Source organism: Pongo pygmaeus, chromosome 12 (genome assembly GCF_028885625.2).
Source record: "Pongo pygmaeus isolate AG05252 chromosome 12, NHGRI_mPonPyg2-v2.0_pri, whole genome shotgun sequence".
Classification (NCBI taxonomy): domain Eukaryota; kingdom Metazoa; phylum Chordata; class Mammalia; order Primates; family Hominidae; genus Pongo; species Pongo pygmaeus.
Genome location: NC_072385.2, coordinates 64,010,768 through 64,037,265, shown reverse-complemented (window position 1 = coordinate 64,037,265; position 26,498 = coordinate 64,010,768). Strand labels below are relative to the sequence as shown.

Genomic DNA, 26,498 nt, shown 5'->3' with positions numbered 1-26,498 from the left:
TCACTTTATCATGTGCTTACAGGCTCCCCACCATTGTTACAATCATATTGGACTAATGTTCTTTCCAATACAGAGGCCCCTCACGTCACCATTAACACAATCAAGGATGAAAAACTGAACACTGATATAATATGGAAATCAATTTGGTATAACCTGAACTGATTTTATCTTTGCTAAGGGCTGGTACCCTCCAAGACAAGTTTACTCCTCTCATTGAGACACAGTAAAAATATACAACAGCAGCCTATTATTAGGGCTTAGAATTCAGATCCTTTTCACGGGGTGTTTAAGGCAGAACTTTCTACAAGGGCTGGGACATGCAAATCAAGCTGCTTAACCTCAGAACAGTTCTATTCACCTACCTGGTGCATCAGGTACTTGAAGAGGAATGAAAGGATCAGACACGCTTAGAAGCGGGAGGCCAGAGTCCACAGTCTGCCCACCCTTCCTTTTTTCAGCTGGAATTAGATTGGAGGGGAAGGAGGAGTCAGGAGAGAAAAAAAGAGAAAAGCAATAACACCAAGTAAATCTAGGTAAGTTTACCCTCTATTAATGCAACAGTTCAAACTACAGAGTAAGTCTAAGCCTAGAATAAAAGTGGCTGTAGCTCAGTGAACAGCAAAGTATCTATGAGATATTCAATCTGGCCCTTTTTTTTTTTTTTTTGAGACGAAGTCTCACTCGTGTCCACCAGGCTGGAGTGCAATGGCACAATCTTGGCTCACTGCAACCTCCGCCTCCCCAGTTCAAGCGATTCTCCTGCCTCAGCCTCCTGAGTCGCCAGGCGCCTGCCACCACACATGGCGAATTTTTGTATTTTTAGTAGAGACAGGGTTTCACCATGTTGGCCAGGCTGGTCTTGAACTCCTGATCTCAGGTGATCCACCCACCTCAGCCTCCCAAAGTGCTGGGACTACAGGCGTGAGCCACCGCACCCAGCTCAACCTGGTCCTTATAACATATTATGAGATGCAATTAACAATAAAACCAGGGTATTCATATGTCTGAAATTCCACTCCTTTCTTGGATACACTGCAGTCTACAGTATCTCTTTCAGAATGTCTAGAGGAGGTATTGTCCATATCACACATTTTAGCACATAAACAAATATAACACTATCTGTTTTGTAATCTAGCATGTGCATAGGTACTTCCTATGTATCTATCAACCTCTTGAAGTCCTTTAAGGACTAAGTCCTACTGTATCACGATAATGTCTAATATAGTGATAGGCAGACACACAGAAAGAGGCAGAAATAGACTTCTTGCCTATTGCAAGGTTAGACAAGCCCTAATCTCTTACTATACTTAACATACTATTGGCATTCATTCTATATTTGGCAAAATATAGATTTACAGAACTCTATACACCTTATGGAATAACAGAGCTTGACGTGGTCTCAGAATCTTCTGGCACAATTTTCTTATTTCCCCATAAAAGAAAATGAAGCCTAAACGTTAAAGACTAGCCAGAGGTAGGATCAGAAGCCAGGTTTCTTGGTTTCCACTTTATCATTCTTTTTATTTTTTTTCTCTAAGAGACTGAGGTCTTGCTATGTTAACCAGGCTGGACTTAAGCTCCTGGGCTCAAGCAATCCTCCCACCTCAGCCTCCCTAGTAGCTGGGATTACAGGCATGCACTACCACATGCAGCTTTACATTATCATTCTTTTTTTTTTTTTGAGACGGAGTCTTGCTCTGTCACCCAGGCTGGAGTGCAGTGGTGCAATTTCGGCTCACTGCAAGCTCTGCCTCCCAGATTCAAGCAATTCTCTGCCTCAGCCTCCCGAGTAGCTGGGATTACAGACACCTGCCACCACACCTGGCTAATTTTTGTATCTTTAGTAGAGACGAGGTTTTACCATATTGGCCAGGCTGGTCTTGAACTCCTGACCTTGTGATCCAACTGCCTTGGCCTCCCGAAGTGCTGGGATTACAGGCGTGAACCACCGTGCCCGGCCATACATAATCATTCTTTACTTTGCATTTCAGTATTCAGTTTGTTCGTTAATTAAAATCTCATTTTGTTTGTCAGCTGTCTTTCTAGAAGAAAAAAGCCTCATTTTGTTTCTATAAAGTGGGTTTTTAAAAAACGTTTTATTCTGAAGTAATACAGAATCACAAGAAGTTCCTGCACATAGAGTCCTGTGAACCCTTCAACCAGCTTCCCCCAGTGGTGATGTCTTATATAAACTGTAGCCTGAGATCACCGACTCCGGCACAGTACCGCGGCCCTAGGCTCCTCGGTGCTCACCAGTTGTTACATGGCCCTATTTGTGCATGTGTCTACTGTTCTTTTCTTCTCCCCTCAGTGCCAATGTCACCCATACCTCTGGCTCTGGGACCCCACCTGCACCCTCTGCTCTGTTCTCCCTCCACCCCACCCCACCCCACCCCACCACACTCATATCTCTCTGCCTCTTTTCATCTCACTCCCTGGACATCCCTGTCTTTCTCAATGACCCCTGAATCCCTCCTTCTCAGCCTGAGTGGTGCTGGGTTGAATTTGGAAATCGTTGGGCTCAGCATCCCCTCTACTAATCCCCTTGGCCTGGGCCATCAAATGTGGGACATTTCTTTTCACCTCTCTTGGCCTCAGTGTTCTGTCTGTAAAATGGGCTTGTGGAGGAGTCAAAGTGCTGGGCATGTGTGGGCATCACTGGCAGCATCTCTGTGGGCAACTGGCTCTGATTTCCTTCTTTCCCTGTCTTGGACTTTACCTGTTTCTGAATCTTGGTCTCTCTCCAGTTCTGCCTCTGGCATGAGGAGGATGCTCTGGGTTCTACTGGGCAGCTGTGATGAGATGGGAGAGTTTCCACCCCACCCACCTCTATTCCACGTTTCTCATAGTCAGTGGCTGACCGGGCCTCTTTCTCCCTACCTCCCCTACCCCCGAGAGCCCAGTGCCCCAGTCCCTTGCCCTCACCTACTCAGTACCCAGCATCTCTTGAATAGACTCTGACACTGTCACAGCAGCCACCTCTGCCACCCTTAATGCTACCTCCTCAGGGCCAGCAAGATGTAGTCTGAGGTGCATGATAAAGTGGAAGGCAAAGGTGGGACTGCTGGATGGACCGGCGACCTTTCCAGTCCCCGGAATCTGGCCGCCTCCTTTGCATCCTGGCTTCAAAGACATATGGCGCCTGCTTTCACTCCAGAGGCCCTTGAAATGTGGGAACCCAGTGCCCCAGGCCCAGATATGGAGGAGGCGGCATGTGTGATGCCTACCATTCCTCAGCTGTGCAGGAACTTCCCAGCCCCAGCTCAACTAGATGGGTAACAGGCAAGGGCAACAGGGACAGACTGGGGTGTTAATGCCCAGATGTGGCAGAAGGGAATGGGGAGGTGCAGTGACATCCCCTCAGTGGGTAGCCTCCTCCATCACCTCCACAGCCATGTCCTACCCAGTGGCCGGTCAGCCCCAGTGTGCCAGCAGCTGCTATCAGACCCAGCTCAGTGGTTGGCACACTGAACACTCAGGACTGTGAGTATCTGCCCTCTTCATCTCCAGGCCTGCCCTGGGAAGTGGGGATGGGAGGGAAGGTCCCCTCCAACCCCACTGACACACTACTAACCCCACTTTTCTTCTTTGGACTCTGAATTCCCACTCTCTAACCCTCAGCCCTTCTTTCGACTTCCAACACTCCTTGGGATCCTAATCTCACACCTTCCAACACTCAACTTCTTGGACCTTCAACCTTCTTCTAGGACCCCCAACTCCTCATTTAGACCATATTTCTCAGCCTTTAAAGCACTCCCTCCTGGGGCCCCTAGTTCCCTCTGGGACCTTCACTTCCTCCAACCTGTGTGTATAGTTCTTTGTAACTTGATTCTCTGGATAGATTAGAATGAGCACCACTGCAATCATGATACAGAACTGTTCCATGAAACCAAAGACCTCCTCATTCTACTCCTTTGTAGTCACACCCACCACTTATTCCTGTTACTATTCTTTGGAAACCACTATTCTGTTCTCAGTCTCTATAATTTTGTTATTAAAGTATGTTTTAAACTAAGTTTCTTTAAAGGTAGAAGGAGGAAAAGAAGGATAAAATAACTGCTTTTAAGTCCCTGAAATATTTTAAAATGACACAATGAAACATATTTAAAAGAAAAAAAGCAAACTGCAAAACTGAATACATGGTGTAAGTCATATGTGAAAAAAATTTATGTGCAGAAATAAAATTTTAGATACAAATACTGTAAAATGTCAGCAAATGCTCTTCTCTCAAGGTGGGGTTATAAGATTTTATTTTCTTTGGGCCTTATTCATTTCTCCACATTTTTATAAATGAACATGTGTAAATTATACACAGGAAAACATATGAAAATAAAGAGGCACCATGTGAAGTTTTAAATGTTTGCCTGTTTTTCCTCCAATGTATAGACACAGTCTGTCATTTTTGCAGCTTTTACCATACAAATGTTTAATATAGCCCTGTGCCATCCTCCCGAACCCATTATGACATTTCCTGCTTAGTTTCTCCTTTGATCAGTCAGAAGGTTTAAAATCTGTAAACAGTCTGAGTTCAGTTAGAAAATTTATAGAAAATGATGTCATCCTGCCCTTTGTACAAACGAGAGCAAATGAGTTCCTGGGATCTAGACATAATTTTCTTTCATTTGTAAAGAATGAAGGTGTCACAGAAAAGAAACATTTACACTGCAAACAAGAGAGAGGGGAAAATATCAAATGTTGATAGAAAAAGACCAGATAAACTGAGGAAACTATGAAGACACTTTTTAATGTTTGTAAAAGCTTAGTGTTGCTGGTTTATAAGATTCCTGAGATGTGGTTATAACTACAGTTTTTGAGCTGGGCTACAGGTACAAATCTCTATTCTGTCATTCTCCAGTTGTGCCCTTGGGCAGGTGGTCTTTGTGAGGATCACCTGAGATAATGAGCAAGAAAAGCGCTTACCCAGTGGGTTTAACATGCCTCATGTGCTTGATATATGTTCAGTGTTATTACTGTCATAACTTTACTCAAATATGTGTTTGTGGCTGTGCCTTTAAGTCCCTTAAAAAAATGTATATATATACACACACACACACACACACACACACACACACACACGCGACCATTTGCAGCCTTCAGAGTAAATATAAAGTCGTGGAAAGGCAGAAACAAAAACAAAATAAACCTCATTAAAAAACAGCTAACAAACAATGAAACATAACCATGTGTAATAGATGAAAACTAGGCATTAAAACTGGGGTTGGTAGGGTGAGTAGATGGAAAATGATCAGGGACCTCGATTGTTAACGCTGCTGAATCCAAGGTCCTAAGCTTTGGCACAAAGCAACCCTTCTTATTCATTCAACACGTCTGTATGGAGCCAAACATTGTGCCAAATTCTGGGATTCGGCAGCAAAGACTCTCAGGGCTTAATCTGTGACCCTCTTTCTAGACAAACTATATCCTACCCAGGTCCATGGCTAATCAGCATTATGATGTTCTATTTCAAGGACAACAGTCAATGCTTTACACATTTGGTATGTTTAGTCAACTATGTGGCACATCAAACTTCAAGCAGCATGAACTGGTTTTGGAACATTTTCAAATTTCACCAAAATATCAATATACTTATAAAATTTACACAAACAAAGCTAAAAGTGAAACAAAAATTTTTAACTACTTAATGATGAAAAGCATAACTCCAAAATAATAATGAGAATATCATATGAAGATTTATGAGCTATGGTTAAGCTCCACACAACTCCATTTTTTTTTTTTTACTAGGGAAATACACACTCATTAGAAAGCATTCTCAATAAACAGTGTAATCTTCAAAGGTTGAAGCGAGGCAACTGGAGAAAGAGAAAAGAGGACATTGGAATATTTTCACATGACAAAGCCTCCCTGAAGATTATAATTAGCCTCCCTCCCCACTTTTGTGCTCGGTGAAAATGACTGTCAGATTGTGAAGAAAAACTCACGGCCCAAGTACTTCATTTTTTAAAAAAGAATTTTAAAATATGTTACTATGTGTTCCTCGTAATATCACCAAATATAAGAAAAACAAGAAAATGGCCAGGCGAGGTGGCTCGCGCCTGTAATCTCAGCATTTGGGGGGCCGAGGTGGGTGGATCACCTGAGGTCAGGAGTTTGAGACCAGCCTGGCCAATATGGTGAAACCCCGTCTCTACTAAAAATACAAAACATTAGCTGGGCATGGTGGCATGCACCTGTTGTCCCAGCTGCTTGGGAGGCTGAGACAGGAGAATTGCTTGAACCCAGGAGGCAGAGGTTGCAGTGAACAGAGATCCCACCACTGCACTCCAGCCTAGGCAACAGAGCGAGACACCATCTCAAACAAACAAACAAACAGGAGAATGTAATAAAGACAAAACCAAAAGTTAAAGAATAAAAAAGAAAACAGAAGATTTTATAAATCTAAATGTTGTCTCTGAAAATATAATAAAACATCCAACCTCTAGCTAGAGTCACCAAGAAAAAGAGGAACACAGATACATACAATTAAAATTAATGTACACAGATATTAAAAGATATATATATATTGTTGTACTTTAATGAAAAATTTTAAAACTGCAGATGATTTTCTAGGAAAAGGTAATATGTGACATATGAAGAATGCTTACAAAATGAATCTAAAAGGCAAAGGACACAAACAATACAATCTCAAAGAAATAAAAATGGGTCAGTAAATAAGGTTCTCTGGCTGGGTGCGGTGGCTCACGTCTGTAATCCCAGCACTTTGGGAGGCTGAGGTGGGTGGATCACCTGAGGTCGGGAGTTCGAGACCAGCCTGACCAACATGGAGAAACCCTGTCTCTACTGAAAGTACAAAATTAGCCTGGTGTGGTGGCGCATGCCTGTAATCCCAGCTACTTGGGAGGCTGAGGCAGGAGAATCGCTTGAACCCAGGAGGCAGAGGTTGCGGTGAGCCAAGATTGTGCCATTGCACTCCAGCCTGGGCAACAAGAGCAGAACTGTCTCAAAAAAAAAATAATAATAAATAAATAAATAAATAAATAAATAAATAAATAAATAAAATAAAATAAAATAAAAATAAGGTTCTCTGTCTACAGTCTTTGGCCTGGGCTGTGCTGGCTGGGTGGAGAAATGGCAGGGAAAATGACTCTCATTCACTATTAATCGAAACAAAATTTATATAGCTTTCTTGGAGTACAACTTGAAAATATGTATTAAAAACCTTAAAATATACATACTTTTGATTTAGCACATAGTCTCTTAGAAGTTATCTTAGAGAAACTGTAAAGGATATAAACACAAATTTAGCTTCAAGAATATTTATATGGTGAAAAATTGGTAACAATGTAAATATTCATAAAGGGGGATATTAAATAAATGTTACCATTCTTCCATGAACAATCATATTGTAGATTAATATTTATTGACATGGAAACTGCTAATTTCCAGAGCACATTTAAAAATGAATAACAAACTGGGCCACAGACAGCCCTTCAGTATAGTTTACAGCAAAGACTGCACAGGCCATATTGGTCATAGTGCAATGAAAACATAACCTGAGTAGCTTTTGGTTAAAGAAAAAATTGAAACTTCTATTTAAAAACATCCAGATAATAAGAATAAGAGAGTATTACATATCAAATATTATGAAATGACAACGTGCCATTCAGAAATAAATGTATGAGGTTAGAAAAACTACTAACATTCCTAAAGAAAGCAGGCAGAAAGAATATATGATAAGGTTAAAGGTAGATACTAATCAGTATAATTAAAAAGATCACTTTTAGAAGCATGCCAAATTCTATATCTTATAAAGAATACTTTCAAAAGCTCACATTCATTGATGAAGTACTTATAATAGTAAATACTGAAATAAAGTTAATGTTAAAAAAGATGCAATTGGTTAAATACACTAGGATATATCATACATCTGGTGTATCCTAGAAGTTTTGTTTTTGTTTTTTTTTTTTTGACACAGGATCTTACTCTGTTGCCCAGGCTAGAAAGTAGTGTTGTGACCTCAGCTCACTGCAACCTCTGCCTCCTGAGTAGCTGGGACTACAGGTGTGCACCACCACACCTGGTTAATTTTTGTATTTTTTGGTAGAGACGAGGTTTCACCATGTTGGCCAGGCTGGTCTCAAACTCTTGACCTCAAGCAATCCGCCCACCTCGGCCTCTCAAAGTGCTGGGATTACAGGCATGAGCCACCGCGCCTGTAATAATTTTTAAAAATTATACTTTAACAAAATTAGCTGGGCATGGTGGCACATGCCTGTGATCCCAGCTATTCGGGAGGCTGAGGCAGGAGAATCATTTGAACCTGGGAGGTGGAAGTTGCGGTAAGCCAAGATTGCACCATTGCCCCCGGCAACAAGAGCGAAACTCCGTCTTAAAAAAAAAAAAATTATATTTTAGGAGCTTCTTTAATGATGTAGGAGAAATGTGCCAGGTTCATTAAGTGAAAAAATTAGGCTTCAAAATATGACTATAAAGATGCATATCAGGTTGGGCGTGGTAGCTCATGCCTGTAATCCCAGCATTTTGGGAGGCCGAAGCAGGCAGATCACTTGAGGTCAGGAGTTCGAGACTAGCATGGCCAACATGGTGAAACTCCATCTCTACTAAAAATACAAAAATTAGCTGGCCATAGTGGCACACACCGGTAGTCCTAGCTACTTGGGAGGCTTGAGGCATGAGAATCGCTTGAACCTGGGAGGCAGAGTTTGCAGTGAGCCAAGATTGTGCCACTGCACTCCAGCCTGGGTGACAGAATAAGACTCCATCTCCAAAAAAAAAAAAAAAAAAAAAAAGAAGATGCATATCAGAGTCTCAGAGTCTCAAGCAGGGGGCCAAAGAGTCTACAAAATTGTGGTCATATGGCCGGGCACGGTGGCTCACGCCTGTAATCCCAGCACTTTCGGAGGCCGAGGCAGGCAGATCACCTGAGATCAGGAGTTCAAGGCCAGCCAGGCCAACATGGTGACATCCCGTCTCTACAAACATACAAAAATTAGCTGAGCATGATGGCAGGTGCCTGTAATCCCAGCTACTCTGGAGGCTGAGGCGGGAGAATCACTTGAACCCAGGAGGCAGAGGTTGCAGTGAGCCAAGATGGAGCCATTGCACTCCAGCCTGGGCAACAGAGCAAGACTCCATCTCAAAAAATAAAATTGTGGTCATGTGTATGCTGGTCAGGGAGACCTATAACTTTCATTAGATTCACAAAGATATCTGTGACTCTCAAAAGGTTAAATGCCTCTAACAGACATCAAGATAGTATCCCTAGACTATCTCTTGGTCATGAGGTCATGGAGAATTTTAACTTTCTTCTCTATAAATTACTAACTTTTATATAATCAAAATGTATAATTTTTTATTAATAGAAGGGAAAAGTTTGTCTCTTATGATTGCTTCTATACTTTTAACAAAGTCTCATTAAAAAACCTACCTCCTTTTTTAGAAGTCTCATTAAAAAATACCTCCTTCCTTTTCCCCAACAGCGTGTGCGTGTGCGCGCGCGCGCGCACACACACACACACACACACACACACACACACACACACACACACACACACACACACACACACACACACACACACACACACACAGTTTAGGGGAGTGTTAGATATAACAGAACATTTAATTTTTAAAATTCTTCAAGTCATCTCAGAAACCTAAGAAATTACAAGCAATGAACACTGGGTGTTTCTTAAATCTAGAAATATTTGTTTAAGACATGCCTGTGGACTAGAGAGAACAAGTCCTGCATATTACTGCCAGACTGTCCTGCCACTTTAATTCAAAGTGGTTCTAGATCTTTATCCCTTTTTGATCAGAAAGCTTTTGAATTAAAAAAAAGTAAGTTTTAAATTAAATAGACCATGAAAAACATATATATATATATATACACGTTACTGCCAGGATTTGGATTTCACTGGCATGCTAGAGTTATCTGTGGAGTGAAAAACAGTGTGAAGGTAACAACAGTGAACCTCATGTTCCAGGTATTTGCCATACTAACCAGTTCCAGCAGAAAATGAGGTCGTAGCAAAAGCATCACCTTGGGTTGATTGAAAGCCTGGGATCAAACTCTCAGCTGAGCCTCCAAGCTTCTCGGGATGTTTGCCTGGAGAGACAAAACACCACTCAGTTCATTCTAGCAGAATCTTGTGAGGCACACACACATGGCAGAGGTGAGGGACATTCTCTGAACTGACTTCTGGACTTGACTACTTTTACTGCATTATGGCGACACATTCAAAGGTCCTTGTCTAGTCATTGCAATAACTGAGAGGACGGCTGAGACAAAAAAGGAAATTGTTAAGAATCAAAAGAGAGCATGTCATCAGTTTTGCAAGATGAAAAGGGTTCTGGAGATTGGTTGGTTGTACAACAGTGTGAATGTACTTAACACTATGGAACTGCACATTTAATGCCTCCCGCCCTCACTTGTAATCTATTCACTTTATACAGCTCTAATGAGTTTGATAATCTGCTTTCCATGTTGGAAGCAGTTTAGAAGAGCAAATGAGAAGAGGGAGTGGTGGAGATGGCAATAATGAGACGTTATGAGGGACAAGCATAATGACAGTAGCTTAATGTGAAAGCTGACAGCTGAACAGTAAGAAAAGGGAGAGGAAATTATTAAAACTCAGGGGCTAGTTATTTGGGTACAAAAATACTACAATTTTCAGTAGTCTATAGAGGTATTTCTATTTACAGTCCAGAATAATAACTGGTACACATAACAATGAAACAAAGTTGCCAAAAAAGTTAAGTACTATGCCCTACCTTCTGTTTAAAAAAGCGAGAAAGTATTAGGAATTTTTTCAACAGACAGGGTCTCACTCTGTCACCCATGCTAGAATGCAGTGGTAAATTCATAGCCCACTGCAGCCTCGACCTCTTGGGCTCAAGTGTTCCTTCCACCTCAGCCTCCCAAGTAGTTGGGACTACACATGTGTGCCAGGATGCCCAGCGAATTTTTAAAATTTTTTGTAGAGATAGGATCTTGGCATGTTGCCCAGGCTGGTCTTGAACTCCTGGGCTCAAGCGATTCTCTTGCCTCAGCCTCCCAAAGTACTGAGTTACAGGCATGAGCCACCACACCTGGATTGGAGTTTTAAAAGATTTCTATAAAATGATAGTTAAAGCCAAAATGTTTGGCCAATAGTTCATACCACTTAATTGGTTCTCATCATTCCTTTATCCTGCGCCCTTATCTACATTGAGAGTACTATTTTTATTAGAGTACTCTCTAACATTATTAGAATTATTAGAATTATGCATATTAGAATTTGTTCCAAAGTGTGTGCATGTGCCTGTGTGTGTGTGTGTGTGTGTGTGTGTGTGTGTGTGTGTGTGTGTGTGTGTGTGTGTGTGTGTGTGTGTGTGTGTGTGTGTGTGTGTGTGTGTGTGTGTGTGTGTGTGTCCTGCCTTCCGAAGTAGACTGTTCTTCAGGCAGAAGTATATCTTCTATTTATTTAATCATCTTTCTGTGTAGTACAGTAATACAGAACTCTGACTATAGTGAAAGAAAGATTCAGTCTCCATGTGAAGGCACATTCATGGACAAGCAGTGGCAACTTTCTGGGACAATAAACCAACCTAGGATGAGGGAACCATCACACTCCTCCAAGGAGGGACCATACCTGATGCTGTTATCCTGGACTACGTCACAAACCTTTTCTACAAGTTTCTTCCCTAAGCATCACACTCTCCTTGCTACCACCCACAATAGATCAGGATTTCCTGAAGATGAGGACTTCAGGGCCCATGGTAAAAATAAAAACAGACTTGTATGCATACTTTGAAATCAAGCCTTATGCAAAGGCCCAAGCCTACGTTTCCATATGCATACCCTTCTAGAGTTACGATTCTTTCTTATTCCTGGTTATTTCTTAGCACAGAGAATCTATAATCAAGAAGCACAAAAAAAGACACAGCTTACTCACCTTCCCCCAGCTTGGCAAAGTCCTTGTTTAGCAGTTCTTCAGCTGTGAGTTTGGAGAAATTATCGTCATCGAAGGGATTCCACGTAGACCCTTCTGAAGGATTATAAACGTTTTGTTGAGAGGTCCGAGGAGAGCCTGAAGGAGTGGTGGTTGCAGACCTAGGTAGGTTCCCACCCCCACGAAACAAAAAGATATAAAAGTTGAACAAAACAAAAAGGGTCAACTTATTTTCTCTGTTTCAGGATCAAATTATTTTCTGGGTCAAACCATCATTTTCCACCAGAGTATTTTTTTTGAGTCAGAGTTTTGCTCTTTCACCCACGTTGGAGCACAATGGCATGATCTCGACTCACTGCAACCTCCGTCTCCCAGGTTCAAGCGATTCTCCTGCCTCAGCCTCCCGAGTAGCTGGGATTACAGGCGCATGCCACCACGCCTGGCTAATTTTTGTATTTTTAGTAGAGACAAGGTTTCAACATGTTGGCCAGGCTGGTCTCGAACTCCTGACCTCAGGTGATCCACCTGCCTTGGCCTCCCAAAGTGCTAGGATTACAGGCGTGAGCCACTGCATCCAGCCCACAGTGTTTTCCTAAAAGGGCTTTCCACAGCACCTGAAGAATTTCCGCAGATACCCATTCCACTCTGTGAAATGAATGTCTCCTTTCCTTCATGACTCACTACCTCCCACCACTTCCTTAATCTCTTGCTTAGGTTTTTAGTCTTATCTGCAAGTTGTTTCAGTTCAGGATCTAAAAGCAACCTGTTCTTAGACTTGTGTATCTTGTGGTGACCACCATAACATCCACAATAACTGACCTCTGGAAGGGCAGGAAAGAGGTCTATTTAGGCTGCCTCTCATCTCTCAGGATCCAGCATGCATAGAGTTAAGGGCCACCATCACAATTAAAAAGAAATAAAGACAGTTACCACTACTTTGTGCATCTAAGTATCATTATATAATTTTCTTATAAAGTCTCTCTTCACTTCGTTGAAAGATTTTAACTTTAGAGTGTATGGCTCCAAGACAGTTAAGGGTCTGAAACTGCATTTACTCAATACTGATCAAAATCTACTTGTCAGGCACAGAAGCAGTCACTGGATTTCCAAAGATTGACTAAGACATGGTCATTGTCTTGGAGAACTCACAAACCAGTTCGGTCAGACATACAAATAATTAACGACAATACAATGTCATATAAGCTCAAAAAAATGTTCAGATAAAAATTATACATCATATCAGAGGAAGGGTCAAGGAAAAGTCAACCTCTGACATGGATCTTGATGAATAAATGAACATTCCCTAGGTGGGCAAGGAGGAGCGCAGCAGTCCCAGGAGAGGGCATAGGAGGAACAAAGGGCTCGGGAAGGTGAAGAGTGGCAAGTCTGCCTGTGAAACACAACAGGCCCTGCTGTGTTAAGCAGTGTGCTCAGCTATCATGAGGAGCCAATGAAAGACTTTTCAGCATGGAGAGACTTGGTCAGATGGAGAGTTCTGAAAACACACTGTAGAGCATGGACCAGGTGAGAGAATGAGAACAGTGGGCCAAGTAGGAAAAGGTTTCTTAAGATTAGTATGGCACATGCACTAAAGACAAATTCACAGCTGCTCATAAAACACAAGTACATGCAAGATGAAACGAGCCAGAAAAAAAATAAACAAACACAAGTACACACCACTGTATTTGCATTACACACATCTACACACTTATGCAAAGAATCACACACTAACAGCCGCAGGCAGACCTTGCCCACAGAGGTAAGAACAACAAAGAGGAAGCACCACATACTTGGACTTATTGAGACTGGCCTCAGCTGCAGCTGCCTGGAGCAGCTGGGTTGATTTGCTGGCAGGGACCCCAAAGACTGCACTGTGGGTTACGTCACTGAGAATACGCCTGTGCCCAGCACGTTGGGTTTTGGGGGACGAGGGTGGAGTGAGAGATCCAACTTTCTGCCCCTGGACGGCAGGAGGTGGGGTTGTCTGAACCTTTGGCTGTTGTCTTACTGGGGCTTGAATCTGCTAGGAAGAGAGATGGAAAGTGTTTCATTAAATTAAAAAAAAAAAGTTAAAGGAAAAACAAACAGATAAGCATAACAACAAAAAAAATGCCACATAAGCACTAACATGAAACTTAAATGGCTAAGTTTATCAATAACGGCCAGAAAGAAAAATCTAGGCTTTGACAATCTGTGCTGCAACTTTGAGACTGATAACAACATGGTATTTGCCTGATACACATAAATTTCAATCTTCATCAGCGATAATATACAGGGTAACCATATGTTAACCATATTCAGCTCAAAGCATAAGAATGCAGAAGCTATTCCAGCTGTAAAGATCTAGAATTTATCATAAAGGACCACTTTCTATTTCTGGAGTCACATACAAACTCATTCAGAATGCTTCCAAAGGGCAGGCAATAGATCCTATCACTACAGGTAAGGGCCAATGAAGACATATCTCCAGCGAAACACATTTAAGCTGAATGATTTCTCCTAAGAGATCCCTCACTCTCTGCCATAGCGAGACCACAGGTTGGGAGTGAGTCAGAGAATTCTACTGTGATTAATAAATGTTACTGCTTGTTTGTTTTGAACTTTTATATTAGGTTTGGGGGTACATGTGCAGGTTTGTTATACAGGTAAACAGGCAAACTCGTGTCACGGGGGTTTCTTGTACAGATTATTTTGTCACCAAGGTACTAAGCCTAGTACATAAGAGTTATTTTTTCTGATCCTCTCCCTCCTCCCACCCTCCACCTTCAAGGAGGCCCCAGCGTCTGTTGTTTCCCTCTTTGCGTCCCAGAGTTCTCATCATGTAGCTCCCATTTGTAAGTGAGTGCACGTGCTATTTTGTTTTCTATTTCTCCAATAGTTTGCTAAGGATAATGGCCTCCAGCTCCAACCATGTTCTTGCAAAGCCTCCATCCTCCTTCTTTTTTATGGCTGCATAGTATTCCATGGTATATATGTACCACATTTTCTTTATCCAATCTCCCATTGATGGGCATTTAGGTTGATCCCATGTCTTTGCTATTATGAATAGTGCTGCAATGAACATACACATGCATGTGTCTTCATGGCAGAACAATTTATATTCCTTTGAGTATACACCCAGTAATGGGATTGCTGGGTTGAATAGTAGTTCTCTTTTTAGCTCTGTGAAGAATCGCCACACTGCTTTCCACAATGGTTGAACTAACTTATACTCCCATCAATAATGTATAAGCATTCCTCTTTTTGTTTTGTTGTTAAGGCTCTTTATTTCATTGATGGGATGGGTATATAAGATCCTATTTCTGTGGCAACTCCTAAGAAAATATATAGCATTAGTTTAGTGGGATTAACTTGTTTCAATCTTCAGTTTGGACATAATATTGAAGAACTGGCAGAGAATATAAGAAGAAGAAGAAAGAAAAAAAAGGTCCTGATGATGACTGAGCTAATAATACAAGGACTCTTGTGATGTGGGCCATTTTCAAAACAGGCCAAACTGCCATCACAGAAAAACATACAGGTGAGAATATCCTTGTGACCACATGAGTGGTCCTTAAGCATAAGTCACCTATATCAAGGAAAATGAACAAAAAATGTTAAGAAAGCCACGCAACCCCTTTCCTTTACACTATCAACCTAGAGATAAAATAACTTTGGATATAAAACGCCCCAGGTATTTCACCATCCCTTCCCTCCAGTCCCTCCTCTCAGATTAGAGTTGCTGCTCCATGCTGCAACTCAGTTCAGCTGCAGTCTCAGTGTCTACAAAGGCAGGCCCTGAGACAGTTTAAGGAAACTAGACTATCCAGCCACCTGGGTCAGGATGCTTCTAGCTTGGGATATTGACTGCCCTCATCTTGTCCTCAGGACTTGGAAAATTTATTAAGGCAGACTATCAGTATTCCATCCACTTAACCGACAGGCTGAATGTTACAATATAAGGTTCTAATATCAATCAGAGGTTAGAAGGGTAACAAAGCTGCCCTGCTGAAGGAGAGGCAGAGTGCTCTGTGAAGACAACCACAGCTCCAGCTCCACAACTTCCTCTGGGGGTCCAGAGTTGTGCCTGTAATAGCTGGCTGAATACTACCACACATAGGGGTCAGAGGGCTTTGAGGACACACTGAATGGGCTTATTTCATGAGACACTCATTAATCTGAAAAGAATACTAAACTGTTGGGTCCCTTTATTTTGAAGAGTCCGGTGACAACTCTATTCTGAGATGAAGGACTGGAGGGAAGTGATGGTGAAATCTCCAGGGCATTTTACAACCGAAGTTGTTTTGTCTCAAGGTTGATGGCATAAAGGAAAGGGGTTGGACGGTTTTCTTAACACTTGGAGAACATTTTTCTCTTCTGTTCTCCAGATGCAGCACACTGAAGATTAGATGCCTCCTTCAGGACACCTTGCCCTATAACAGCAATCTACAGACACTAAGTGGTTTGTACCTGTTCAGCTACGCCTCCCAGCAACCCTGGCAGACAGTTATACTTCTACTTAGAATCAAAGAATGTGAGAGTTTAAAGGGACCTTAGAAAATGCAGATTTCAACTCCTGTACTGAGGCCAAGTGCTCATTCAAGGTCACAGGGTTAACTGGAAGCAGAGCCCATGTCTCCTGACTGTGGCTCGGGACTCTTTTCTGCCCCCATGATGCCGTCCCATCCAAACAGGACTGGAAAGCGGGAGGAGGGACAGAGAGACCACAAGAGAAGGAATACAAAGACTCAGATGTCTATTTTGCTGAAGATTTTTAAAAAATGTAATTATAAAAGGAGTATAATCACATCAAGAAATATAAGAATACAGAAAAGAGACTTCTATTCCATCACTCTAATACAACTAGATACAATTCTTATCTTTTTGGTACCTTATACTTTAAGTCTCTTTTCAAGTATATAGTTTTTCCGTAATTTCACAATTCCTTTAACATTACCTCATGAGCATTTCTTTTCATACTGTTGTACAGACTTTATAACCATGCTTTTTAATGGCTGCACAGTTGGGTTTCTCAGCAATTTAGGTTGCTTCCAAATTCTTTGGGCTATTATTAAGACTGCAATAAACATCTAGGGCAAATGGCCATTTTCCCTTTGCTAATTATTGCTTTAAGATGGCTACAGGGTATGCTTTACCTTCACTCACTTGCTTCTCTAGATTAGCCCTGCCAAGAGTCAGCGGAGACAGGGATGGGTCAAAGCTGAGAAGCTCTATGGCTCCTGGCCAAAGCATGGTCTATTTCTGTTTCCTCTCTGTCCCCAAAACCAACTATCCCAGAGCAAAGTGTTCAAAGTATTTTTTCATCCAGAGAACATGGAGAAAGTTCATAATTAATTCCCAAGGAAGTAGACACTTTTGTCTAGGAAAAGCATAGGGGAACCTCATTAAGAAGTGTAGTCAGTAGTAGTTGATCATATCACCCTGGATGAGCATTTGTTATAATTAAACTTAAACACAGATCAGGATTCTTTGATTTTTGCCCCAGCTCCACTACCATCAGTTTGTATGTCTTGGGCAACCACTTTCTAGTCTATGCCTCAGTTTCCAATTCCGTAAAATGAGGAGGCTGAACTGGATAATTAAGGTCCCTTCTAGCTATATCATGTACTAATTTTTTTAAAAACTCTTTTTCCATGAACAAGAGGAACTTTACCTCTTGTTAAAAATACAGAGACTCACTGTCTACTCCACACCTGCAGGAAGTCTGAATTGTTTTAGAAACGAAGGTGTAAAGACACTAAACACACACTTAGCTAAGACTTAAAGAAGACAATCTATGGCACTGCTTCCTTTCGAAGCGATGTAGGTTTTCTGGTTTAAGATGGGAGACAAAACTCTATTAGAAATCAACCCTCAGAAAGACAGTTTCTTTTTTTTTTTGAGATGGAGTCTTGCTCTGTGGCCCAGGCTGGAGTGCAGTGGCACGATCTCCGCTCACTGCAAGCTCCACCTCCCGGGTTCATGCCATTCTCCTGCCTCAGCCTCCTGAGTAGCTGGGGCTACAGGTGCCTGCCACCACGCCTGGCTAATTTTTTTTTTGTATTTTTAGTAGAGACGTGGTTTCACCATGTTAGCCAGGATGGTCTCGATCTCCTGACCTCGTGATCTGCCCGCCTCAGCCTCCCAAAGTGCTGGGATTACAGGCGTGAGGCCCCTGCGCCCAGCAGAAAGATGGTTTCTTACTTTTCCTTTGTTCCTCTAGTAGTTAGACTTCCCTGGGAGTAACAGGGTAGCTGTGACACTCTATCACCTGGGTATGCAAAATGTCTTTTTCTAACACCATAGAATTTTCTATCACTATCACTCAGAAAAATATGAGTACAGAAAAAAATCCACTTATCAAAGGCCAAAGCATGATGTGCCTGTGTGTGTTGAAACTGTAGGACAATCAGACGAGGGGTTCTGATGCCATACTCAGCCAATATCTAAAAGTGGACATGCCCAATTTCTAAACTGACAAAATGGCTCAAATGACTGGATACTCAGATGCTCTGGTACCCAGGGGGATTACACCAGGGTGAATGGTCCCAGGTAAGCAGGCCCTTGATGGGAGCTGCATGGTAAACTTAAATAATGTGATTAGTAATGTCATCCAAGACAAAGAATAAACACAACATGGAGGACTCAGGGCCTGGAAAGGGCGCAATGGATCAAACTGCCCCTTGAAGAAAAGAAAGGGATTAGCTTTAATCCTGCCTAGGTCCTTGACTGTTCAAAGTGACACTGACAGAGATGATGAACAGATCTTCATGCTAGCCTAGTTTCAGAGTGATAAAAATTAAGAAGGCTCTTCATCAGTAGCCTAGAATCTTTTTTTTAAAAAACCTCTATCTTCTACAGAACATCCATACTATTCTTGGATATATCAAGGAAAGATCAAATATTTGAACCATCCAGGTCAACCTGGCCCCTCATCAGCTGCTGCCATCTTTCCCACCCTTCCCCTAGCTCTTGCTGCACATTCCTCTGCTGCTTTTGTGCTCTGAGCTCTGGTTGATTCTTACGGCTGGCTCCTGGGCAGGCGCTGGCTGTGGGGCCGCAGCTGGCTGTGGCTGGGGCTGCTGTCCTGCTGCCACAGTGGGCTTTTGCTGCAAGGCAGCCTGCTGAGTCATCAGCTGTTGTTGATGCAGGGCTGTGGCCAGCTGTTGCTGTTGCTGTTGTTGTTGTTGCTGCTGCTGCTGCTGGTAGAAATTCTGCATTAGCTGCTGTTGAGAGCCTCCTTGGGACACCACAGGGAACTGAGCAATTGCTGGTTGCTGGGTTGCTGGATGTACTGCCTGAAACTGAGCAAGAAATGAGGAGATGAATAAGGGCCTGTCCCAGAATAACAGTCACAAAAGACAAATGTCTCAATAACAATGAAGACCAGTGCTAAAGCCAAAGGCAAGGGCAAGTAGAAAAGTCTTGAGGCTAGGCCTAAAATCTCATGATAGAGACCTCAGGCCATTAAAATACAACACAGCAGCAGTCCCTTACACTGCTAGGCTCCATCCATTGCACCAGGCTGCCTCCTGCACTACAGACTGGCCTTCCAAGTGGCTTTCTGGGCCTTGCCTAAGGGAAGCTATCTGACTAAACATCATGTGACTCCATAAGCTAGAGTATAGCAGGAGCTAATAAACGATCTCCTAATCATAGAAGTAATCCTTCTTATAAAGGGATTTGAAGTAGCCAAGATTAAAATGCTTCCCTATCTGAACAGGAAGAAGCAATGATGACACTGAAAAGAATAACCTAAATGTTAACTCAACTATTAAGACTCATCTCAAGTCTTACTAAAAATTATTTCCCAAGAGCTCCATTTTTATTAAACTTCCTTAAACTTTCAAAATAGCCAGTATACTCTATGACGCTTCCTTTTGTTTGTTTGTTTGAGATAGTGTCTCACTGCATTGCCCAGGCTGGGATGTAGTGGTGCAAGCAATCTCGGCTCACTGCACCCTTGACCTCCTGGGCTCAGGTGATCATTCCACCTCAGCCTCCTAAGTAGCTGGTATCACAGGTGCACACCACCATGCCTGGCTAATTTTTTTTCTTATTTTTTGTAGAGACACAGTCTCACAATGTTGCCCAGGCTGTCTCGACCTCCTGGGCTCAAGCAATCCTCCCGCTTCGGACTCTAAAGGTGCTGAGATTACAAGCATGAGCCACTGTATCTGGCCCACACTTCTTATATGTCTCTCTAATCCCCACTGTTGGGGGCTATGTGCTACATACACAAACAGAGCTCAAAATAAGGGCCTGCTGAGGAACTAAGGTCAACACTGTATCTTTGAACATCCCATATACTTTATGTAGTTATTAGAGTCAATTGGGAGGATACTGTTTGTCTACTGGGGCAAAGTTAAAGGGTTAACAAATTAGAAGATGTCAAAAAAAAAAAAAATAGCTGCCTACTTATAACAGCAAAATACTGGAAACAACCCAAATGTCTATCAACAGGAGACTGGCTGATTAAATATACTATGATAGATATATCCTGAAGGAAATATCTAACAGAATACTCTCAAGTTGTAAATAAGAATGAGCAATACCACTATATATGGGTTGGTGGGGATGGACTTTTGCAGATTTAACTTTGAAACTATGTAAATGTTTCACATATCCACAAAACAGAATTAAATTAAAATTTAAAAAGCAATAACTAAAAATCAAAAGCAAAACAACGCAAATAAACCGGTGTATCAAATTGGTAGCTGAACGCTCCAGAAAATAATGTGCTAAACATTCTAAGGGTAAAATGGGCAAGGAAATCTTAAACTGTTTTCAGTAATCATATGGTTATTGCTATCTTAAAACGATAGAACAATTAATTATCTATGTTAATGCTGTTCAGAATCAAGATTTCCAGAAAAAAAAAACAACAAAATCCAAGAAGTTAAACAGAAATCCAGTAATTACAAATCCAAATTAGGAATATAAATCTGAATTCATAATGCCTATTCTCCAACAAAACAAAACAAAACAAAATATATTTTCTAATTGCCCACTGAGAAGGCCTAGAAACAACAACCAATCCATTAGGCAAATGGTATTTCTAGCATCAAAACTGTGGTTTCTAAACATTATTTGCACTAAAAAGAAACAGAGCTCCTAAGAAAAATGGATGATTTCAAGTCGAGGGCAGCATGATCTTAGAGGGCAGCATGATCCTAGATAGCAAGGAAATCATTAAAGACCACTGGAGTTACATTCAAAGGATTTAGGAGCCAATTTGAAGAGACTTCCACTGGCTAAAGTTGGGGCAATCTGAGCTTTAAAATAAACACATTTTTTAAAACTGCAATATGCCAGGCATGGTGGTGTGCACCTTAGTCCCAGCTACTCAGAAGGCTGAGGCGGCAGGATCGCTGGAGCCCAGGAGGTCAAGGGTTGTAGTATGCTATGCTAGTTGGGTGTCTGCACTAAGGTCAGCATCAGTATGAGGACCTCCTGGGAGCAGGGGACCAGTAGCCTAAGGAAGGTTGAACCAGCCCAGATTAGAAACGGAGCAGGTCAAAACTCCAGGGCTGATTAGTAGTGGGATCCTGCCTGTGAATAGCCACTGCATTCCAGCCTGGGCAACACAGCAAGGCCCCACCTCTAGTAAAAACAAAACAAAAAAAGGAATGTATTCAAAGATATCAAATATGTTAAAATCTAAGAATCCCTAATGATACTAATTAAACCAAACAAAACAAAAACCTCACTGTTCACCTTTGGATGACAAGAGGGAACAAATTTATTACTCTGAAAACCAGTAAACAAAAGGAAAGAATCAAGTGTTTTTCCTGCCTTTTCTGTACAAACAGTACCTCAGGGTAGCTAAAGAGTTGATGAAAAAATTTCTTCATGGAAAACGTCCAGCCCTCAAATGAAGAGGGAATGTTAGAATATCATTGTGCCATCCCTGATGAATTAAGGAACTTGGCAAATGATCAGTGATAGCTGCTAAGCTAATGGGGAACATTAAACAAATGGATCAGACAGACAACACCTCAATACACTGATTGATCTTTTTTTTTTCTTTTTTTAAAATATTTTTGGGAAACGCAGTCTTCAGGGAAATCTGAAAGTACACACTCCCTGATCTTAATATCAATGAAATAAGAGGCCAGAGAGACATTACAGACCTCCTGACATGACACAACAGGAAGAACAAAGAACTGTCAAACTGAATCAAATACTGAGTAAGCCTTGAGAAATTACCAGTGTACACGGAAGATGGTCAGACACATCAAATGACACCACAGCTTGCAATCAGCTAAACCCAGAATGCCAAAAATTCCAAGGGACAAATAATCCAGTTTCTCCAAAAAATTAAATGACAAAAAGCAAAAAAAAAAAAAAAAAAAAAGAGAGGGAACCTATGGATAAAAGGGGACTTAAAAGATATATCAGCCAGCAGCCGCATAGGCTATTGTGTGTAATTCCGATGCTTTGGGAGGCTGAGGTGGGAGGATGGCTTGAGGCCGGGAGTTTGAGACCAGCCTGGGCAAAATAATGAGACCCCCATCTCTACCAATAAAAATTAGCCAGGCATGGTGGCACATGCTTATAGTCCTAGCTACTTGAGAGACTCAGCTGGGACGATCACTTGAGCCCAGGAACTGGAGGTTGCAGTGAGCTATAACTGTACCACTTCACTCCAGCCTGGGAAACAGAGCAAGACCATACCTCCAAAAAAACAGATATACTCATCATTATAAAATGAATACATTCATAGTAAAAAATGTGAAAAAAATATATGGAAAGATAATGGAAAACAATATAGACCAACTAAATACAATCTGTTAGTATTGGATATTGATTCAAACAAGCCAACTTAATTATGAGATATCAGAAACAGTTAAACACTAATGGATATTTGATAATAAGAAACTACTGTTATTTTTTCCTCTCTTATGATAATGGTGTTAGTTATATTAGAAAAAAGAAGAAAAAAAAGCAAAAAAAGCAGTCCTTAAAAAAAATAGTTTTTTTTTTTTTTTTTTTTGAGACAGAGTCTCAGTCTTGTTGCCCAGGCTGGAGTGCAATGGCGCGATCTCGGCTCACCCAACCTCTGCCTCCTGGGTTCAAGCGATTCTTCTACCTCAGCTTCCCAAGTAGCTGGGACTACAGGCTTGCACCACCATGCCCAGCTAATTTTTGTATTTTTAGTAGAGACAGGGTTTCACCATGTTGGCCAGGATGGTCTCGATCTCTTGACCTCGTGATCCACCTGCCTTGGCCTCCCAAAGTGCTGGGATTACAGGCGCGAGCCACTGCACCCGGCCAAAAAATAGCTCTTGTACTGATGTTCCTCAATCAGATGACAGATTCCTCATGGCCTGAATAAAAGGGTGAAAGGGGTGTGAGTGATGGATCCGCTTCTCAATGCTTTAGTATCTACATCTATGAGAAACAGTGATGTAATGTTTAATGGCTCTCTGGAAAGACACCTTTACCTAGTGGGCCTTTTCACAGTCATGACTCAGATATGCAAGCAAGGGCCACACTCTGACCACCTTACCTGCTGAGTCTGGGCCTGCTGCTGCTGCTGGTAAAACGTGCCTGCCGGCTGCTGCTGTGGTGGCGGTGGCTGTTGCTGCTGCTGTTGCTGCTTGAGGAAGAGTTGCTGCTGGTGCTGGGGTGTGGCCTGGGCCTGAGCAGGCAGACCCTGGGCCTGAGTAGAAGGCGTCTGCTGTGGAGTGGGAGGAGCCTGTGGCTGCTTGGCCTGAGTTTGTGGCAGAGGCTGGCTGGGTGGGGCTTGGGGTTTTGGTTGGGGAACACTGGCTAAAAGGCCAGGCTGATTGCTGGATCCTGCAATGAGAATAAAGTCCATGTAAGGGTTCCAAATGCTTCCACACAAAAATGGCTTTCTGTTTTGCCAAAACAACTTATAGGGGGTGACAAGTGTGCAGAGTATCCCAAGATTCGTGTGCTCCTCACTGTCTTTCCACATGCTCTGTCCCACCTGGAATGTCTATCTTCTTGCTAAATTATGTGCTTCAAATTTTTCAAAACAAGGTTCAATATTGCGTCCTTAAGAAAGTCTTCCTTTATGAATCATCCCATTTAGTCAATTACAACTTTAGTTGGCACCCCAAATGTCTACATATTCAACTGGCCTTTGGTACGTATGCACAAGCTTTGCCCCTCTTGGCATGCAGCATGACAACATCATTCCCTGGTGTTTTACATGTAGCTTATCCCAGTCTGGATGCCTGGCTATAAGTAGATGGCTACCAAATTCACCAAAAGCAGCTTCCTGGTAGGGTTCAGTTACTCGATATTTTGGATCAATCCTTTTTATGAAACAAAGCTCACTCATTTCATTAGAAACAGAATGCCAAAACATGAAGGGGTGTTAGATACTTCAAGAGACAAAGCATTAAAGAAACAATATTATTCTGTGAATGTCAAAAGAGAGGAGTCTGGTTTCTATTTTTTTTTCAGGCATGTATGAAAATAATTCAGTTTCTTTGTATCTCAGCCCATCAGACCCCGAACTTGCTAAAATTGAAAGTAACTTGTCTGCTAGTCCAAGCTCTTCAGCCTCTTCAGTCCTGTCTCTTCCAAGCATCTTTAACTGTTGATGTATTAGACCCAAGCAGGCATTTTTGTAGGCTGGGAGGCAAATGAATAAAATAATGCTTTCTACCCAGTCATCTCCCCTAGCCCATTTCAACGTCCCAAAGTTTAATTAACAGAACAGGGAAGCTGCCCTGGACTGAACTCAACACTTTGGAAGAGTCTTATTTCTTTAAAGGCAAAGGGAAATATATGAAATAAAGAGGGAGGATAAGGTTCCAAACTGTAAAAATCAGGGCCAAGTCTAGAAAAAGTGACAATGGGCTTTAGTGGTTTTGGAGATCCATCTCAGCATTCAAGGAGGCCTCCTTTTGCCATACAATTTCTTTTCTTTCTTTTTTTTTTTTTTTGAAGCGGAGTTTCACTCTTGTTACCCAGGCTGGAGTGCAATGGCACGGTCTTGGCTCACTGCAACCTCTGCTTCCCAGGTTTAAGCGATTCTCCTGCCTCAGCTTCCCCAGTAGCTGGGATTACAGGCGCATACCGCAATGCCTGGCTAATTTTTTGTATTTTTTTTTGGAAAAATGGGGTTTCATCATGCTGGCCAGGCTGGTCTCGAAATCGAACTCCTGACCTCGGATGATTCACCCGCCTTGGCTTCCCAAAGTGTTGGGATGACAGGCGTGAGCCACCACGCCCTGCCATTGCCATACAATTTCAATGGCAGCTTCCTCTGTTCCTCAAGGAACACTGTTATCTCTATGTGCCTCTGGAGTCCAGTCCTAAAGCAAACCAGGCTTTCCAAGACTTCCCTGTTGTCCAGAATAACAAAGAGCTGTACTGAGTTTCAAACCAATCTAGATACAAACCTGCAGCCTGAGGTGGGGGCTGAACAGTGGCCCTCTTCCGGGGTGTCAGGGCTGGCTGGATGGGAAGGATTCCTGGGTTCGGCTGAGTCTGCCCAGCTTTAGGCCTCTGGCGGGGTGCAATTGAAGTCTCTGTGGTGGGAATGGGATCTGTCAGTCTAGAAAGGGAAAAGAGAAAGGTTCATATTAAAGTTTGGGAAAAATGGAAGGGGGTGGGCAGAGGACACAATGCTTCCGCTTCCACATAGACCCAAACCTTCCAGGTCTGTTTAATCAACGCTTCCCAAAGGATCTCCCACAGGATGCCATTGTTACTAGACCTTCTGAAAGTAGGCTTGGTGGGCAAATACCTTTTTAACACACTGATCAAAATATACTGAGTGGCTCTCCTTCTAGCAGAACTTTTCATGTGTGAATATGCAAGGAGAATCTCAAAAAGAATGCTATATAGAATGCATTCTCTTTGCATTCTCAAGCTTATTTCTTCTTGTGGCCCTTTTACCTAGTACCTCCTAGGATTTCCCAAAATACCCTTTGGGTAATAATGCAAAGAGGGATTTCAGGCACATGGTTTTCAGATGCAAAGAGAATTCAAACTTGGCTGCAACTAGCTGTCAAAGTGGTCTCTCTAAAATGAAAAGCATGCAGATGAGTGAATCCAACATGGGAACTGGAAGGAAAAAGTAAATAATTCAAGTCAAAGGGTTTAAAAATAAAAAGCAAGTGTCAAAGAAACTCCATTTCTTCCAATATACATACTATCTTTTTTTACACAGTAACAAAAGTTTTAGCTGGGCACAGGGTCACCCAGAGTAAAAATCACATTGCCCAGTCTCTTTTGAAAATAGGTGTGAACCTGTTTCTAAGTCCTGGCATTACATGAGATGTAAGAAGATTATCATGTGGCAGTTTCCAGAAACCATAACAAATAACTGGTTCTAGTCCTCTGTCTTCTTCTTTGACTATTCCTTGATCCTGCTGCTAGGAGCAGAGATGTTGCCATATTGATCCATGCAGTCATAGCTACACTGTAGGAATGGTGATGTGGTTAGCTGGAAGAAGTCTAGATCCCTGAGGGCTTCATGGAGCAGAACTGCCATGCTGGCCTTGGACTACTTACCTCCAGACTTTGTTTACTTGAGAGAAAAAAATAAACATCTATCTTCTATACGCAGCTGTCATTTTGGACTTTCTGTAATTCACAGCCAGACCGACACTTTCAAACTAATAT

At 42.1% G+C, this 26,498-nt stretch overlaps 1 protein-coding gene and 1 non-coding gene across 25 annotated transcripts in view; both read right to left on the bottom strand.

The window, feature by feature from the left end:
* The window catches only part of AAK1 (AP2 associated kinase 1), a 193,654-nt gene that overhangs the window by 39,841 nt on the left and 127,315 nt on the right, over positions 1–26,498 (bottom strand). For 8 of the 24 annotated variants that reach the window (XM_054474745.2, XM_063648623.1, XM_063648632.1 and 5 more), the window contains exons 11-17: positions 25,271–25,425; positions 23,401–23,690; positions 18,914–19,192; positions 13,700–13,932; positions 11,913–12,070; positions 9,980–10,084; positions 363–458 (exon numbers count right to left, since the gene is read on the bottom strand). In XM_054474745.2, the coding sequence (XP_054330720.1) occupies positions 363–458; positions 9,980–10,084; positions 11,913–12,070; positions 13,700–13,932; positions 18,914–19,192; positions 23,401–23,690; positions 25,271–25,425 (1,316 nt within the window). Of the gene's footprint in view, positions 1–362; positions 459–7,198; positions 7,237–9,979; positions 10,085–11,912; positions 12,071–13,699; positions 13,933–18,913; positions 19,193–23,400; positions 23,691–25,270; positions 25,426–26,498 lie in introns of those variants that run through there. The other 16 variants (XM_063648624.1, XM_063648625.1, XM_063648638.1 and 13 more) reach the window with 4 other exon arrangements.
* On the bottom strand, positions 24,489–24,620 carry LOC129030970 (small nucleolar RNA SNORA36 family). The gene has a single exon (XR_008500861.1). It is a non-coding gene; the product is annotated as a small nucleolar RNA SNORA36 family (small nucleolar RNA).